The following is a 19,076-nucleotide window of genomic DNA, read 5'->3' as shown; positions in this document are numbered from 1 at the left end:
CCTCAGCTTTTAGAAAGGAAAAGCCTACACAAGTAACAAGCTTGGAGCAGAAAATGGCAAGATGGGTTTCCTTTGGATCTGTCTCTCAATGCTGCATTACAAACCTTGAGCTCTTGATAACATTTTAAGATTCCTAGCATCTCTCCTTCTCCAGCATGGATTGTCAGCTGTCTAACAGCACAGACTGAGCTCATATTACAGCTGGCTTCCCACGGTAATGTCTCTAAGCAACATTTTGAAAGCCTTAACCTGCTTGTGGGAAAAACCGCGCAGCGAACGACCCTTTGCCCTCCTAACACCATTTGTTTTGACTCTGGTGCTTCCCCAGCTGGGTGTGGCAGGTGAAGCAGGGGTCCCTTACTGCAGGTGGCTGCTGCTGTAGGCGTTGCGGGTCAGCACGGGGGTGGTGGGCATGCTCCTCCCGCCGTGGGGCTGCGCCGGCCGCTCCAGCGTGCGGAACGGGCTGCTGTGAGTCGAAAGCACGTCCCTGCAGCAAAGGAGAGAAGCCCAGTGAGGTTAAACGTCCCACAGGTCCCACCACGGGCACCTGAAGTGCCGCAGAAACTAAAGAAAGGGAGGAACAAACCTAACTGGATGTGTGAGAAATAGAATAGGAAGAAAAATGCAACCCTTTCCTGTGGTTCAAGGGAGGTTTTCACAGGATAATCAGAAGGACAAGTTGCTGCCGAAGGACAGAACCATTGAGGAGAGACAGAGCAGGTAACAGAGAAGTAAATCAATTAGGTTTTCAAATGAAGGACATCACAGTTGAATGGGTACATATGGCTATAATTTGACTTCTGAACTTCATGTGGAGGAGTGTTCTGCTACTCTTGAGGATGAGGAAAAAAAGCAAGACATGGCATTGCTCAAAACTCTAAAACTTAAGCGTGTCTTCAACAGCCTGCTCACACAAGACAGCCCAAGAAATCTGAGGATCAGTGGGAATCCATACACTGGGTACAGCTGCTAGCTAGAACCAGGTCTGACATGATCACACAATCACCTGCATACCTACTGCTTTTGATGTGCTCCAGGGAGCTGTCCTAGCTCATTAAGTGCTCAAATCCCATAGATTTGGGATGGACATACAGCTCACTAGTGATGGAAGCTGTCTGAATCCCAGTAACTCTGCTTGTAAACAGAGAATTCTCCATCACGCCTCACATGAATTATGTCTGCTTTGATAATGCACCTGCTGAAATACTGATACCATCAGGACGGATGGGTAGGGTTTGGTGCTGCCTGAATCCGCTAAACACAGTCATCAGGAAAATGACAAGTTGTTAAACGAGCACTGAAAAAACCCAGAAACTGCCACAAAGAATGACAGCACGAGCAACTCCTTAAATGCAGCCCTTGCTATTACATTTCTCACCCGTCTCACAAAAACTGCACTACACTTTGGTTTGAGATATGTGTCAACTGCTTATCCACACTTTTGTTCTTAGCCAGGAAATTCAGCTCCCAAACCCTGTAAGCCCAGAAATTTAGCTCCCAAACCCTGTAAGCCCAGAAATTTAGCTCCCAAACCCTGTAAGCCCAGAAGAGCAAGGAGGCAGTGGGCTCTGCTGGAATGCTCAGCAGGGACAGAAGGATGCAGCTCATGCCAGCAGGTGCAGAGTGAAGCAGCAGGGAGGTGTGCCTACCTGGAGTGTCTGCTTTCCAAGAGCTGCTCGTTCATGGATGACTTCCTGAGATGAATTCTCTCCACGCCAAGGGACTTTGGTGGGGGAAGTCTTGGAGAAAGCTGTGCAGAGCTGGGTCTCTGTGCTGCTGCAGGAAGTGATTCGCCGACTGTTGGAAAGGAATATGCACTTTGTTAGAGCAAAATCTGTGATATTTTTGCTCTGTGTGTAAATCTGTGGTCCCTAAGGAGAAGCACTTTCAAGTACAGAGACAATGGCAGGAGTTGTGGATCCAGAAAAGATTTCCTGCCCGTACTGAGCTCTCTCCACACAGACAGGACATCGTGGAGGCTCCTACAGATCCCAGCAGCACTGACTCCTCTGGAGACTGCACCCAGCTTGGGGCTGTGCCAGATCACAGAATGGAACTTCCTGGGAAAACATCTGTTTGCAGAGCAATCCTTTCCAGAGCCAAGCAGACAAGCTCAGCCTCTGCAAAGGCCAGTTCCTCTCTCTCACTTTCCAGCTCTTGAAAATGACATTTTAAGAATTAGTTTTGAAACACAACCTGAAAGAGACTGACTTCAAAAGCCACTGAATGAGCAAAGACAACTGACAGACACATTTGGCTGAAGGCAATTGGGAAGATGCTGGTTTGATCCTTGTTCTCACTTTGCTTAGGGCACAACCAGGTCCTGACAGAGCCAACAGGAAACTCCAACTAATACATATAAATGCAGGACAAGCATCACAGAGAACACATTCACAAGCCTGGCTCCACTTCCACTTGTACAAGCAGAAATCAGGTGTAAATCCATTTTATAGCACCACCTGGTTTGTACAAGTCTAAAACTGGGACAAAGCGAGATCAGAATCAGGCCTGAACTGAAAAGTGAGTAATAATTTACATAATGTTTGTCCCCAAATGACGATTATCCAGTTTAAGGGAGAGGCAGGCCAAGTCCTTTCCACCTTGTGGAACAGGGTGTGAGTGTGTCTGTGGGTGTGTGTGTGAAATGAGTAAGCTGAGCAAACACCAACCCATGCAAGATGCAAGCTCACTAGGGAACAGATAAACGTAAATAGAGCATTAGTATCTGTGACTATTCCACCTTTCTCCAAGTTTTATAGTAGCTGTGAGGGCAGAAGGGCTGGGCTAATTCTTCCAATTTGTAAGTCCTTCAGTTCTAGGCCAGGCCCTAGGGACACTCACAGTGTTTTCAGCTTGCAGGTTGCTCATGTTAAAACCAACTTCCTTCTCTGAAGATGACTCAGGTCAGCTCACAGAGCAGAAACTTTCAAAAACTAATTTGTTAGGAGGAAAGATATTCCCGAGCAGCTATTTTTTCCTCTGCTATAAAGTAATTTATCATCAAGAGCCACCAAAATTATAGAATCATATAATGACTTGTACTGGAAGGAACCTTAAAGCTCATCTCATTCCAACTCCCTGCCATGGGCAGGGACACATTTCCCTAAAAGGTTTTGCTCAAAGCCCTGTCCAGCCTGGCCTTGAACATTTCCAGGGATGGGACATGCTAATGGACATTAAGTCAAAGAAATGGGCAAACTTTTAGGGAGAAAAAAGGATAAGCATCATACCATCATCATAGGTGGTTGTGTCTGACAGGGAGCTGCTCTCGGATGGAATTATATCATCTGTGAATAAAAACAAACACTTTAAGCATAAAAGAGTCAACATCAACTTACAGATATCTTAATAACAGTTTATTTTATAGAGTTTCAGAGCCAGCTGATAATTTTTAACACTGCAGTCCTTACTCTTTAGCCCCCAAAGCCTGAAGACAATCCTGGTACATCATCACTCTGTGTGTTCACTGCAGTTCAGCAAGTCACCCAGGTAATTATCAAAGGAGATTTTTTTTTTTCTTTTTTAATCTGCAGCAGGAATCAGGCCAAGATTTACAAAGGTGTTTTCCACCCCAACAGATCTCACAGGGTGTTTTGGTGCTTCAGTAGGAGTCAGGAGCCTACACAGACATGCAGATCTTGGCTGTTAGCAGCTAATCTCCTCTAGGTACACCTGAAACCCCACCAGGTAGGTACAAAAAGTCTTTTAAAATTTGGCACTCACTTTTGAATGTTTCATCAGTATACAGATCCTGTTTCAATTAAATTAAGATCAATCCAGAGTAATTCCACTGATTTCCATCAAGGTAATGCAAATTCCAGCAACACAGAAAACAGGAACTGTTGCATGGGCATACTAATTTTTTGTTTCTTTTACATTTTGTTGTTTATTCACAGCACTTCACTGTACCTGTCTCACCTTGATGCTACACAATGAGAAACAGCCTGTCCTCACTCAGGTTTGGAGCAGACCACCAGCAGCAGAGAAATGAGGTTGAACTAGAGATAATTAACCCATGGACAGCTCAGTCTCTAGGCTGTTTCTGGCAAGATATGGCACTGGTGGGGTAAAAACCTTCATGAATCTTCAAACATGACAGAAAGGAAGCAGCAAAAAAATGACAGTAGCAGCCACTTTGTGTATGACACCTGCTTGTGCCCTGAGCTACCATGAGCATGTGCAAGTACACTGCTCCTGCTGTCACAATTTGCTGCCAGGAAAGCTCTGGTTACAAGAATGTACTAAATAGAGCAGCTGTTCAAAACCAGCAAAAATCAGGACTGGTCCCTGCCCTGGGGGGACTTGTCAGACCACCGAGGATGGGCTGCAGCTCTGCTTGCAACCTGACACTGGGAAAAAGCTCCAGGGGAGCTGATTAATGTGGATTTGACCACAGGGCTGTAAAACATGGAACTGGGCCCAGTGTGGGGAGGAACAAAGCCTGCTGAGGAAAAGAAAAAAGCCAGCCTTAAGCTACAGTGCTGGATTCAGGGGGGTGTGCAATGCTGACATACTCAGATACACTGACATCTGAATTTAAATCCCTGGTCTGTGCAACTCCCCTCAATGGAGGAAGAAACTCTGGGCTAGAGAGGGAGGAAAGGGAAGAGAAAGTGGAACATGGAAAGCAGTCCAATATGTGCTTCACCTTCTACCCTTGGGGCTGGGATGGAAACAGCTATGGTTTGATTCAATAAATCAATGGGACTATTCAACATATTGCTTCCAACAAGCAATTCACAGACTCAGGTGACTCATCAATGTTCAGCCTCCTGAAACCCAGACCTGGAGCCCGAGAGCACTGCTGGTGACCATGACAAGGTTACACATAAAATCAATTACTGAAGCAGGGGACAGCTTCAGGTAAACAAATACAGGCTGCAGGGTGAGAGCCTGAGACTGGAAGGGAATGCAGCTCCTGATTGCAGGCTTGGACTTCAGGGCAAGAAACTGCCAACACCAACAATGGCACCCAAGGATGGATGGATCTCTCTGCTCATCAGCCTTTCTGGTCATTACCACACACCAGGTGCCCCAGGTAATACAGGACCTTCCACAATCAGTATCCAAGAGTGAGCAAGAGACAGGTAAAACAGATGTTTCCCTCCCCTCTGTCAATCAGGAACAAGCTGGGCCACATTAAATGCCGATCATCAGCCTTTCAGAATAATCACTGTGTGATGATGGATAGCCCAGTGATGCCGTGGTGTGTCAGGGCTAAGGATCCAAAACTCCTTCAATTGGCTTGGATACTAACAGGTTTTCACACATTATCCTACAAAGCAGCAAGAATCTCACTTCCCTTAGGAGAAAGACACTCTCACAACAGAGGGGCTGAGAATATCTGCTTTTACTGTGCTCTTCAGTGGCAAATGGATTTAGTAAAAAAATCTGTTTGCTACTAATTGCATTCATAAACTCCTGAACTTTACTTATGATTTCTGGGAAATCAGGAATTTTGAATCAAGAAGAAATGTCCTCCATCCTGCAGAAAACCCTGCCTGCTCTATTTCTGCTGGAAATGAAGCACCATGGGAGGGACCGGGGAGAGATGTTACATGTGGCAGCTCAACTGCACTCATCACACCAGGAATTCAGGCATCAGAAAAGCTTCACCCAAGGTGTTGCTGCCAGCCTTCAGTGCACAGCACCTTCAGCCCATTCCTGGTGCTGGAACATGTCTGTGCTTGCTCCTAAAACTGTGGCCTACTCTGCCTTCAGCCTACAGCAGTGCACTGAGTGTATCAGATGCAACAGTTTCATCTTCTTTTTCTTATTTAACTGCCTTGGAGAAGATAAAAACCATATAGAGAAGATGTAAACAAAGTTTCTAAGTAAGCCAAATTGCTCTTTTTCCCTCCTGTTTGCATCAGAACATGGGGAATTCTCTCACCTGGTAGAGCCAGAGTTGATTTCTGGGTTGGTTTTTTGCCACATTTGATTCTGTATTCATTTATGGAGTTTTCGATCTCTTGCAGCTTTTTTACAGCATCAGCATACTCTTGCTTTCTTTTCTTCTTCACGTTTTTGCAGAGGTCTGGCTCACTGGCAAGTTTCTTTGCAGCTTCCACCAGCTTTTGGTGTATGATAAAATTGCTCTCCAAGTCCTGCAAAGTAGGATCCTGCAAAATCGTGAGTTGCGTTATTTCTTTGTACTCCCCACAGAAATTATCAATGAAAATCATTTTAAAAAGTTCTATTTTTGTGGTGATGAAGTGAAATGTTGAGCACAAAATACAGAAATACCAAAGTTCATACACAAGAAAATCTCAGCATATGAAGGTCTTGAATCTTATTTCTAACTAGGGTACAATTCTGAGATCTCTTGGGCAAGGTCCAAAGTTCTGAAGCCCAGATGACATAACTAACACAGGCTCTTAAATTCAGGTTTAGGCTGCTAAACCTCCTGCTATGAGTCCAGCCCTGAAAACGACGTTCAAAATCTCTCCCTACTTCATAGAATATAAAAATGGAAATTGGTATCACCATACCTACGTAAGAGGGAGTTTCAGGCTTTAATTAATTGTTTGTAAACTACTTTGAGAAGCTCAGATGAAAGGCACTGCAGAAGTGCTAAGCAACACGTTATTAAATCTGGTCAGCAGGATTTTGGTTTACTAGCATTTAAGCAGTCCACAAAATCACTTTGCTGCAGACAAGGAGCACACCAGCCCTGTGAGGCAGGGCAGTGAGTTTCTGGTGAAAGATGCCAAGTGCCCAACACCTACTTACTTGGATGCTACAGCTTGTTAACAAATCTCACAAGGAATGAGGAGGAATGGAGTGTGTCCAGAAACTGCAAACATCTGAATTACCCTATCACTTGAGTCAGTCCCTGCCAGCAAAGTTCATTTTAGCTTCTTGAGCAATGTAGGGAGGTTTTATTCAGGTGGAACCTTCATTAAGCCACAGGTAAAACTCCTCCTCCTGTCACCTGTCACAAAACTATGTTCACAGACAGATGATTTTGCAAGGGGGACAGAGCACACCCCTGCCACGTTCTGGTTTCAAACGCCATTCCAACATGACACAAGTCAGGCTCCAGAAAAGTCAAATGGCATTATGCACCTGATCTTCTCCAATTAGCAGCAAAATATCTATTAAAATTCATGCAACCATGGCCAAATCAGGTTGGGTCAACTTAAGGCCTTTAGAAACAACCAATTCTTCTGGTCAGTTCAAAGCACGGCTGAAAGAAGGGCAGAACCCACCAAAATTTCCCCCTCCACACAAGCAACTGCCCCAGCTGCTTTCCTCTTAAAAAACCCAAGATGAGCTGGAGTATCTCCAAGTGGCTTTGGCCACTGCTCTGGCCATGCCAGCCCTGCTGTCAAACAAGCTGCCAGGCTCACCTCCTCGCTGGGGAGCAGGTTGTCATCCAGCTTGAACGCCGTGCCAACGCGCCGCCTCACCTGGGGAGGCTCCTCCCCAGCACCCAGAGGATATTCCTTGGGCATCTTGCCTGTCAGCTCCTGGGGAACAACACAGAGGGATCCAGCTAAGCCCCAGTGAGAGAAAAGGGCTCCCACCTGCCCGACCCCAGAGGGAGGTGCAGCTCTCACCGCCTCTCGCAGGCAGATTTTCTTCAGCTCCTCGACCTTCTGAAGCAGTTTTTCCTGAAGGAGTTTCTCTTTCTTCTTTAGTTCCATGATTTTCTCCTTCTTCTGTTCTTCACTGACCTCTGAATCCTGAGACCCTGGAAAACACACTCTGGATCAGGATTTCCAAGTAAAGGCCATTTTAATTGTCTGGTAGTCTCACTTGCCTTTTAACAAACACAAGCCCCATTAAATTTGGCTACTTCACATTTATGTGCAGTATTACCTGATGAGATCAAACTGCCATTGCTGGCCATAATAAGCTGGTTCTTGGCCTCCAAAGTCACCAGCTTTGACACTTTTGGAGTTCCCATCTCTGTCAGATCCATGGCGATATCATCCAAACTTCTGGCTGATGGAATTTTTGCCTGAAGGAGTTAAAAAAAAAAATCCAGCCTCATTGAGTTACCTCTAATTAACTTCAGAACACATCACAGAAGATGACATTTCACACATCATCTCCCACAAAATTAAGGGCTAAAGCAACAGCATCACACAGGTGCTTGCGGAATACAAGGGCTGTTTGGCATTCTCTTCCCCTCTCCCCCAAAACCCAAACCATCTCCCAGCTCAAAATCTCTTCAGCTTTCAAAACAAACACAGGAAAGGAGACAAAAGGAAAGGCAGATTAGACACCCAGACATGGGAATTCCCTCGTCCATGATTACACTTCCATAGGCCTTAACTGCAGGCAGGCTAAAACAGATCAAATACCAATGCCACCACTAACAGACTGCTCAAAAAGCTGACAAAAACTATTTGTAGTTTTTCTCTGGAGAGTAGTTCATCCATGGAAAAACATATGCTGAAGGATATACAGGAAAGGTGTTGAAACCCATGCTTGCAGTAAAGTACAAACTCATAACTTACTTTGCTTTGCTTCCTGTCCAAGTAAAACTGGTGCTGACTGATTGCCATCACCCAGATGGACTTGATCAGGGAAGTGTTTGCATACCAGGTCTGCACCACCAGCCCACTCTGACCAAAGGTCCTTCTTGACACTGAAATTCTGAGGAGGTGAAAAGAAATGCAATTTCAAGACAGGTCTCTGAGGTTTAAAGTCCACAATACGTCTCTCTTAACCAGGTGAGGCTCAGCCTTTATTTTAGGGATGTAAAAATTCAGAATTCCTTCATCCCATCATCCAGTGCTGCTGCAGATTTGGCCATGACAAACAGTCCTCCCCCTGCTCCAAGAACTCCCTGAATGGACACACAGGGAATTTGAGAGGACACCCAGAGCTGTGACAACCCCAGTTTGCCCTGCCAAACGCTGGATCAGGATCAGTCCCAAAGCCCAGAGTAAACTCAGCTCTGAGGCACCTCCCACCCCATCCACCAACACGTGATGGTGAGCTCCCACTCTGGGTAAAGATTAACCCTGATGACAGAACTGCCTCCTCCAGCCTCACCTGCGGGGATCATGCACTTCCACAGCAAACTTCTTCTCACGGAAATAGAGATTTTCCAGCTGTTTCCATTGAAATAGCTAGAATTGAGAGAGAGAAGCAGAACATGGTCACCAAATCACCAGACCTCTCACCCCAAGGTGATATCATTCCAAATTACAATTCCTGTGTATCTCCAGCTATGGCATGGACTGAGCAGTAACTACATTCATAACATCAATTAAAAGAAGCACATAAATATAGGATGCCCCCTCAGTAATTTCACACTCTTATACAGACAATGTGCTGCAAATTGAGGATTTTGCCAGTGACAACATCTGCCTCCATCAGTAGCACATTTAATTTCACTGCTAGAAGTTCCCAGAGATCTTGGCGGGGCAGCTAAAGTAATTTTCTCTCTGATTAAACACAAAAATCTCTTTACAATGTAATTGTATAGACAACTATGTTCTACTTCCCCCGAGTCAGAACATCCCCAGGGAATGGCAGAAGCTTGGAAAAAACCAAAACTCTCTTGTGTGTCTTTTCACAAGAGAAAAGACACAGTGTGTCTCTTGTGAAGACACACTGTGAGACATCCAATGTGACATTTTGGAGAAGAGGTACAGCATGTACAGAACAACAACAGCTACAGGAGGAAGCCACCCCCAGCACATCCTTCTGCTGGAAACCCACATATTTCCTGCAAAGTGCCAGCTGGGAGAAGCGATCCAAGTCAGTCGGGGCTTGGCAGCTGCACCCGTGGGATCAGAATTTCATATGAATTTGCTCTCCTTTCACAGCAGCATCAGCCACCCCCTGGGGATGAGCCATTGGGGGCTGCATCTTCCCAGCCCAGCCTCGCAGGTTTTGGCAGCACCACCTCCTGCCCCCTTCTCCAGCAGTGCCAGGGTGCCTGGATGCACTTGGGGACCCAGATGATGTCCCCCAGACCATGAAGGGCTGCAGAGGTGCAGCAGCTCGCTGCAGTTTACATCAGCTGCTTGCCAGAGCTGCAGCCCACAGGGAGGTACCAGAGGTGCTCCCACCCAGCTGGGCAGGCAGGGACAGGGCTCAGTGAGAGATCAGCCCTGGACACCAGGGATCCAGCCGAGGCACCCAGGCCTTCACAGCAATTCCCTCCTTTCCCTGCTGGAGTTTTTCCAAATCCTCAAGGGTGCAGCCAGCACAGCAGAAACCCCCAGGACACACAACATTCCCACTGGCGTTTGCCAAAACCTGACATACCATGCTACCTCCCAATATAGAAGCACTTCAGGTTTTGCAAAAAATGATGTATTAGGCTGTGATGCATCTGAAACATTTGTAACACAATGAAACATAACCCAGCACATTTGTGTTTTGGGGGAAAGTGGCTCTTTGAGCAGCCTCTGCCTCCGTTTAATTAAAACTTTCCTAGGAGTACAACTGACTATTAGAACCTGCCGTAGAAGAAGTGAAGCCAAGTGGAAATGCAATTTACTTGAATTAATAAATTATTTTCTAGACGACTGTGGAAGTTTCCCTCTGCTGCTTGAGTAAGTTTGTGTTTGTCTCACAGCCCTCCTGCCCATCCACACCGCTGTCAGAAACGCCTCTTTTCAACTCTGCGCTGAACTTTGAAAATAAATCCATTAACAAAAACGCAAAAGGAAACAACCCCAGCAGTCTGTCGGGACATTGAGCAACAGACATCGTGCTCCAGCAGCGATCCCAGCCGGGATCCCGGCACAGCCGCGGCCGCTTCCCCGCGTCCCGCACTCACCTGGCCGCAGCCCCGATCCCGATCCCGATCCCGAATTCCCGGCCCCGCCGGGCAGTGTCAGGGGTGGCATGGGCAGGGCACAGCCGAGCCGTCCCTCCGTCCCTTTGTCGTGCTGCTCCTCTCCGGCAGCTTCGCCTCCCACTGCTGACACACGCCTGACATCACCACCCGCCCGCTCCGCTGCGGCGCCTCCCACACCCCTTCCCCAGACAGAGGGAAAAACCCAACAGCGGAGGAACAAGGAGGATTCCACCGAGGGGCTGCACCCCTGGGAGCACCCCCGGGTGCCTGTGGGGGCCAGGGGCTGCCCGGGGTCCCCGCGGTGCCGTGTCCGGCCCCGCCAGCCTTGACTCACACCCAGAGGCAACAGGTCCAACCAGAAGCATCATCCCGCGTTCCCGGCCGCCCGCTCCCACGCTCGTAAAAACCATGGGCGTGCTTCAAACATGACCTCTGGAAAAAAAACTGCCTCGCTGCGCCTCTTATCGCGGCGGGGGATGGATCCCCGTCGCCTTTATCACTTCCTTCGGGTTTTTCCCCTCCGGATGCGCTCGACATTCCTTGAGGGCTGCGGGAGAAGGGGGCACCTGTCCCAAGGTGGGTCGCGTTTGGCAGGAGGACAAAACGCAGCAGCTCCAGCACCTGGAGCAGCCTCCTGCCCTGGCAGAGGGACACGGGGGTCTGTGCAAATCCGACACCACGACCACTTCCAGTGCCGAAGAAAGAAAAAAAAATAGGCGTTTGCATTTTTAAGAAAACCCGCATGGAGCTGCCTCAGGATGTGGGTAGAGCTTTGCTCCATTTCCACCGCACCCTGTGAGATCCATCCCAGCCCAAAAGGAGCTGAGGGGTGCCGCAAGCATTCGCAGCTGGGTACATTCAGCACAAAGACATCTCTGCCTCCTTGCCCAAAGGATAACTCCAGCTCCCCGCTCTGCTGTTCCACAGCAGCAGAGAAGGGAATTGGCGTTGTACTCAAAACACATCTTTGCTCTTGAGGACTCAAAAAGTGCCCTGTCCTCAAACTATCTCATTTAAGAACAATATAAACTCCTTAGCTATCACCTCCTCTGACAAACGCTCCTAAATCAGGTTCTTGTAAAAAAGGCTGATGATTAAATGAACAGCTTCAGAGTAAGTTGTGAGCCAGTAATATTTATACAGATGCACATAAAAATAATCCTGAATGAAAGTATTACACTTCTCTGCCTAACACACTTGGATTCATGAAGACAAGAGGGGAAAAAAATTACTCAATACAAACAAGGACAAAGCAATAATGTTTCTTCAACTGAAATTTTTCTAACTCATGGTCAAAAGGCAACACTCAGGAAACCGTCACCGCTCTAGAGATATCCTGCTCCCTTCAAATACTCCCCACCCTGTACAGACATGTTCCTAAATAATTCCTAATTTCAATCTTACCTAAACTACATGCATATTTAAAGACAAAAGAGTGGCAAAAAAAAAAAAAAAAAAAAAAAATCTGGAAATCTGGAACTGGTTTTTGAGGGCTGGAAGAACAATTAGGAATAATTAAAATGTTTTTGTAGAAGTTTTGCAATGTATGTTCCCTTTAACCAGATGATTAAGTCCACTTGAGCTAATTAATGTTTTCTTAATAGCCTTCACATCCACGTAGGTTGTCAGATCCTAAAATGCTCCTGAAAAATACTGAGCATCCCAGGGGCTGCCTGTCTGACTCTGAGTAGAACTTGGCTTGGTCAAGGCTGTTTTTCTGATTTTTTTTTTTTTGTAGAAGGCGGAGGTACAACTCTGATCACATCTCATTACCCAGGCACCTCTGTGCACCAGCCAGACTCCTACCACCCAGCTGCTGCTTTTCTAGCCCACGAGTTTAGGTTTCCCTGTATTTCTACTGTGATTCAATTCCAGATATCAGGGAGCACTGAGCAAAAAGGAATATCCCTCCTTCCTGCACAAAAAGAACGGTAGTAGTCTAAGGCAACCCAAAATAGGCATGGCATGCCTAAGTGTTGAAACACCTTAAAAGCAGCAGCTGGTTTTTCACCTGGCTGATCCTGCATCCAGTTTTGAATAAAATTCAAGTTTGTCCCTGCCTGGCAGCAGGAGCAAACTGGCTCAGTAAAACGGTCCTGTCAGGATGGCAGGCAGGAGCTGGCAGAGACCCTGCCCAAAGAGACGTGCAGGAGAGCTGCTCAGGCTCCTGGCTCAGCATTGCTGTGAGCCTGATGAGTTTTGTTTAAAAAATAATATTTTAGCTTTTTTTTTTTACAAAGTTTCTTTTTGCAACGAGATGTAAATGTGGAGAGCAGCTCAGTGCAGGGCATGCTGCTGCACCAGCCCACATGCCGGAATTGCACCTGGGACGTTCCCAAAGTTAGTGGCAAATTCTGACCAAGAGCTAAATTACCCAAATCTCTGGCTTTCCACCCAGATGGTCTTTGAGTAAGGTCAGCATGGAAGTGCAAGCCATGCCACAGTGTTTGCAGCAGCCTTTCCCTCGGGAAGCACTTCCAAAGCACCTTGTGGTACGTGCAGTGCCTGCAAGGAGGCTCAGCAACCAGCACCTCGGGAACTGGCTGGGAACAGCAATCTGCAGACAAATCTGGCAACTCAGAGCAAGGAAACATAAAAGATTTCTGCCCACAGGAATGCACCCCACCCGATGAGGGAAATTACCACCCAGCAGCGGCGCTGGGAGCAGGCTGTGTTTCAGCCCCTCGGCTGCACTCAGCTGCCTGGCACGCTGCCCTCAGCTGCAATCCTGTGTTTCACTGCTGCCCTGCCTGCCCAAGGAGGGAGGCACTTGAGGAGATGGCAGCAGAGCCAAACTGCCCCACCTGCAGCAGCTTCTGAGGGAAAGAGGCAGACAGCTCCCACCTGTGCCAGCATAACTCGGCAGAGCTCATCTGCAGGCATCCTTCATCCCTTAAATATTAAGCCAGTCCTCTAAAAACCTCTTCAATCATATTTTGTTCTAATACCTTATGATGCTTTTTTGCCTTGTCCTCACTAACACTGGCATCATAAGACTGAGATGTCTGCCCAAAACATTTGTGTTTTGCAGCAGGTAACGTTCAAGCGACTTTTTTGCACATCTGGAAAGAACTGAATTTCAGAACAGCCTCACAAAAACTGTGTTTTTTTAAGTAATTATGCAAGCTTAGTATCTTCTATCTAAATCAATGGCTTGGTGAGAAATAAACACCATAAAAGAAATCTCTGCCTAATTAGAGCTGCCTGTTGAGAAGGCTGTTCCAATGCTGCTGTGTTCTGAACTATTCAGCAAAGCAGGACAGCAAATTTACATTAAGTAAATGTTCTGCAAGAGAGAACTTTCAGCATCAACTTTTAGCATATGTTGAATTAAGGAAGAAGTATCATAATAACTCCTCCTCACACCTCAGGAGCAATGCATCCCAACAAAGAGGAAGTCATGTAAAAGTGTCAGAATGCTTGGAAGGGTGAACAAACTGCTCCTGGACAAACTCAAGACACAAAAAGACACCTACAGAAGGTGGGAGAAATACAGAGAAATTATCTGAGCAGCCAGGGGTCTGATTTGGAAAGCTAAAGCCCTGGAAGTATTAAATCCAGCTAGGGATATTGTGAAGGTGATGAGGCCCTGGCAAAGGTTACCCAGAGAAGCTGTGGCTGTCCCTGGATCCCTGGGAGTGTCCAGGGCCAGGCTGGCTGGGGCTTGGAGCACCCTGGGATAGTGGAAGGTGTCCCTGATATGTGGCAGGGGGGTTGAAATGAGATGATCTTTCAGGTTCCTTCCAGCCCACACCATCCTGTGATCATCACTGCCCATTTCAAAACCAGTACATGCTAACAAAAACACTTCTGAGAACACAATGCAGCCAAGACATCAAGCAGTAGAAACGATTTTCTTGGACATTCGAAACAATACCACACCAAGATTAGTTCTTCTCTTCAGATAACATAGTTAATTTATCACGAGGGAGTCGCCCACAGAAACACAATGAAGTGGGAGAACAAGTCAAAGAGCCAGCAAGCTGCCTTCTCCAGCCCTCAGAGGATCCTCACATACTGGCTGAACACAGAATAAACTCAACTCATACCATAATACACCCTCCATTAACAAGTCATACATTGTTTATCTCACCAGTGAGAAGAATGGGGTAGAGATAAGGGGAGATCTATTCTGGCTTGAAATGACAAAGTCCTGGGACCTGTTTTATACTTTTCCTAATTGATTCGGAGGATACTGGGGACAGGATTTTGGCAGGCCACCTCACAGCAAGCAGGAGGCACTTCTCCAAGCAGGAGGTGACTCTCAATATTAACTGCAACTGAAAGAGAATATGTTTGCAAAGCAGCAGGACTGCAGAGCTAATCCCAGGTCTGAGCTCAAATCTGAACAAGGGTTGCCAAATTCAGTCTGTTTTAATGCCCTGTGAGACTCCAGGATGATAATCAAGTGAGCTCAGTATAACCTCCAGCCAGCATGGAGCCACTGCTTTTATCTACAAAGACAATTTTCATAAATGACATACAAAATAATTCTCCCTTTTCAGTCTGTTACAGAGCTGGAGCACAGTGCTTCCCTCAGTGCCTCAGCTGGCAGTCCTGGGTGATGGGGAACACTTGGGCTTTTCTAGAAACTGCTCCCAAAGCAATACAGGAGTGACTTGGAGCCACAAAACTTCCTTGTCCAAACCGTCTCAGGTCAACCAGCAAAATATTAATAGCTGGAGCCAAACCTCCCCAGCCAGCTCTGCACAGCCAGACAGCCAGGGCAGGTTCTCCAGGTCCAGCCCCAAATCACACACCAGCCTCCCTGATGGTGAGCTGGAGCCCTGGCAGGGCTGGTGATAGGGATCTGGAGATTGCTTCACCCAGGCCTCTCCTGCAAGTTGCTTCCTGTGAGCAGCTCTCAGCCTTGGACTCCATGCACTGGTGTTGATCCAATAACAAAATCTTGGGATAACCACTGTGCTCCAAGGCTCGTATTTAGGTGTCTTTGCCTGAAGACCTACTTGGATAAAGCCAGAAGATTTCACTTTTTTAAGAGGGTGGTTATATTTCTTTGGATTTAAGTCATCCTCCATTAATGGGTGCAGCTAATGTAGATTTTATTTCTATTATATATAATGCAATTTTATTCTAAATATGGAGTTGGCACTTGCAAGATACTTGTGATTCTATGGTAAAGCAAACACATCTGACAGCACTACAGAAAAGACAGAGAACAAAATAAATCTCCTTGATGTGAATCACTGAGGCACAGGTATCAATTTCTGTTAAAAGCCTCTATCAAAATGCTGCAGCTTTCCCACCACAACCAGTGTCAGAGAGGTTTGCACACTCAGAGATCACTTGTAGCTTTAAAATTCAGGAAGGCCAACTCAGTCTTCATTGGACTTGGACTCAGCCTTTCCCTCTTAGTATTCTCTATTTATGTATCAGCTGCATGCATATTTAACCATCACCAACTGGAGAAGTGGAGCACAATGAGGATGCTCTTTCCCAGATGGCTGGGGATAAACACAACAGCAGTTTTGATCCATGGTATAAACAGCTAGATAACACCAGCACACGGCAGTTGTGAGTTTGGCTCCATTCCCAAAAAGCAAAGCAAGAAAATTCTGCTAAATCCAGCAAAACTAGCAACTAGCACCACTGCTCTAAAAGACAGGAATAGTTTACATGCCTATTCCCCTCCTGCCTGCTGCTTCAGAGAGACTCCTGGGAGATTCAGGCAAGCTGTCCATACTCCTCTCTCTCTGAAATAAATTCTGATACATTGATAAATATGAACAAACAACAACACTGATTAAAAGGAACTTCTGCCTGCTCCATCACAGGCAGCAGGGCTGTAGTTACACTGAAATAAGCAGCAGTATCCTCAGCATTTTAACTCCAAACCCAAGTCTGGGTATGGGTGCCCCTCTAGACCCGCTGTCTGATTTTCCTCCCAAAAGTGATCTGATTCTAATCACTTGCCCAAAGTGCACTTTGTATTTCAAACCCAGAAACATTTTTCATATAAAGAAACTGTTTGTATATTTAGCCACTCGTTAGAGGCAATAATGGCTCAGGACAAGTGGTGGCTTATGTAATTTTTGTCCCTTTGCACTGACACCAGAAAAATCCTTAAGGATACTACAGCCATATCCATCCCCACAGTTTCAATTAGCTTACAATTAGGCTCCTCTCTCTCACCTTCCCTATTCTCATTTCCATTGTAATGCTTCCACTCCAGAGATGATCTCTGGATTTTACTTTATTTTTCTTATACACAGCTCCTGCTGCATTCAAAGACAATGCCTCATAACTAACTGTAGCAGGGTGTGACTTGGTATCTGGGCCCTGCTGACCTTAAAAAATTTTCTTAATCAGCCTGGTTGATGTTGTAAACTGAAATCCCACAAGCATAAAAAATGCTTGGCGAAGCAATGCTTTCAGCCAGGCAGGCTCCATTTTCTTGGAGAGCATTGCTGGTCACAGCTGGACATCTTGGCTGCAGAATCATCTTTTCCTGGCTGGAAAATCTTATAGATGTTGCCTAAAATCAGGGAAGTGCTCCAGGGCAAGAGGACCTCCTTGATGCTCTCCTTTGACATTCAATGGCTTCATCAAGTGGACTTGATTTACAAAGGGTTCCTCCTGTGTTACTCTCTTTTAATGCAGGCATGGGAAGAGACACCTGGGATAAAACTCTGTATTTTACTAAACAAAGCCACACAGGTACATAAATACACCAAAAGAAACCAAGTCACAGCCTGCTCTGGTAAAAGAGAAGATCAAGTTGGAACCTTGAAGGGGGGATTACTCTTTAACAAGGAAGTTTTGTTAAGCTGTGCTTTTTGGCACCAATACATTAAACGGTATCATTTAGCAAATGTAAAAATTCCCTGGCGAGGAGCTCAACTTCATGTGAACTCCTGCCCAGATAATTCCTGGGGAAAGAAGAACAGCAAACTCCTAGGTCTCCATCCCCTCATGGCTTAGATGTTTTAGTGAAGACACACTGGGAAGCAGTGGGTTGGAGAAGGAGGAGGGTGACTTCCAGTACACAGCATTTATTCTAAATTTCCCCTTAGAATTTATGGAAACACACAGTTGCTTCAACAAGCCTTCAATTTCACGCAGTTCTTCTTGTTTTTTGCCTGTATCAGTGGAGCCTTTTATGCATCATGTACAAAAAAAACCCCACCTACAAAAGTGAACTGAAAACACTGCCCGAGTACAAGGCCTTGCAGAACCACAACTGCTTCATATTTCTGTAGTTATCCCTGGGGGCTGCCAAAATTCCCACCCTGAGACCACCAAACTCAAGACACACGAGCCAAAGCTCCCAAAGGGAGTTTCCACTATCTAGGAGAGGGAGAGATTTACGGCCTCAGTGCCAGCAGAAATCTCCTTCTGCCTCCAGTCTTTGGTCTTTTGCCCACCAGTCTAATAAGCAACAGCTTAAATGAGTACATTCTGACATGCAACACCATACCATATAAAAAAAGTCAGATGCAAAAAAAACCTTACTTTTCTGGGCTTAACTTTATCTTGTAAGTCGTACTGGCCGATTCCTTTGTAACTTATTCCAAGCCACCATGGGATTCCTTGTTTATCCTGAAAAATGGATGTCTACGTCAACCAAGAGCTACTTAAGAATTAGGCAATTCCAAGATTACAGCCCTTTTGTACTCTGTGACAAGTACAAGTAGGTACAGAACGAGGATTTTCTGGCAAACAAATTGACGTGAAGTGGATTGCTGGGGTGAAGGTGGAAACTTTCTCCCTCACAGAAAACCAGGTGGTGGCTGTGCAACGTGGGCAGAAAAGCGACAGTGCTGCTGAAACAACGGGGTGTCACTGCTGGAGGAGTGGCTGTGGAGGGGAAGGACAGGGGACAGAAAAAACACTGTGGCCAATGACTGCATCCACTAAATTCAGGCATGGACAGCCACAGGAGGAGACACCAGCACAAAACATCAGCTTCTCAGGTACCGCAGTCATGACTCAAAAGTAAGGAGACATCATCTCTGCGGAGCTCTTCGGCAGAAAACACTTTGGCCCCGTCTCTGCTCTACAAATGGGAATAAATGGTGTAGTTCCATCACTCTGCAAAGGTATTTCTCAGCATTTCCCCACTCCAAGCACGCACCACTAATCACCTGCCACTTAGGAGGAGTCTTTTCAACATTCTATTTTTCTAATCTTGATTAATGTCTCTGGGGAAACTGCTTCAGCTCTAGAAGTGATATCCAGTTTAATTAAGATAATAGGAATTTAGTTCCTGATAGGATTACATAAGGTTTTATAAAGATTCCTTTATGCTTTCTGGAAACAATTTTTTAAGTACATTGAATGGGGA

General features: G+C 46.1%; 1 protein-coding gene across 6 annotated transcripts in view; it reads right to left on the bottom strand.

The window, feature by feature from the left end:
- FRMD4B (FERM domain containing 4B) overlaps positions 1-19,076 on the bottom strand; it is a 125,961-nt gene that overhangs the window by 5,807 nt on the left and 101,078 nt on the right. For all 6 annotated transcript variants that reach the window (XM_085590306.1, XM_085590305.1, XM_085590308.1 and 3 more), the window contains exons 11-20: positions 18,245-18,331; positions 9,010-9,086; positions 8,469-8,607; positions 7,825-7,966; positions 7,563-7,696; positions 7,353-7,472; positions 5,894-6,122; positions 3,231-3,287; positions 1,650-1,797; positions 362-487 (exon numbers count right to left, since the gene is read on the bottom strand). In XM_085590306.1, the coding sequence (XP_085446432.1) occupies positions 362-487; positions 1,650-1,797; positions 3,231-3,287; positions 5,894-6,122; positions 7,353-7,472; positions 7,563-7,696; positions 7,825-7,966; positions 8,469-8,607; positions 9,010-9,086; positions 18,245-18,331 (1,259 nt within the window). The remainder of the gene's footprint in view (positions 1-361; positions 488-1,649; positions 1,798-3,230; positions 3,288-5,893; positions 6,123-7,352; positions 7,473-7,562; positions 7,697-7,824; positions 7,967-8,468; positions 8,608-9,009; positions 9,087-18,244; positions 18,332-19,076) is intronic.

This window comes from Lonchura striata, chromosome 12 (genome assembly GCF_050655825.1).
Source record: "Lonchura striata isolate lonStrDom1 chromosome 12, ASM5065582v1, whole genome shotgun sequence".
Taxonomy (NCBI): domain Eukaryota; kingdom Metazoa; phylum Chordata; class Aves; order Passeriformes; family Estrildidae; genus Lonchura; species Lonchura striata.
The sequence above is the reverse complement of the archived record's forward strand: the minus strand, read 5'-3'. Positions and strand labels throughout refer to the sequence as shown.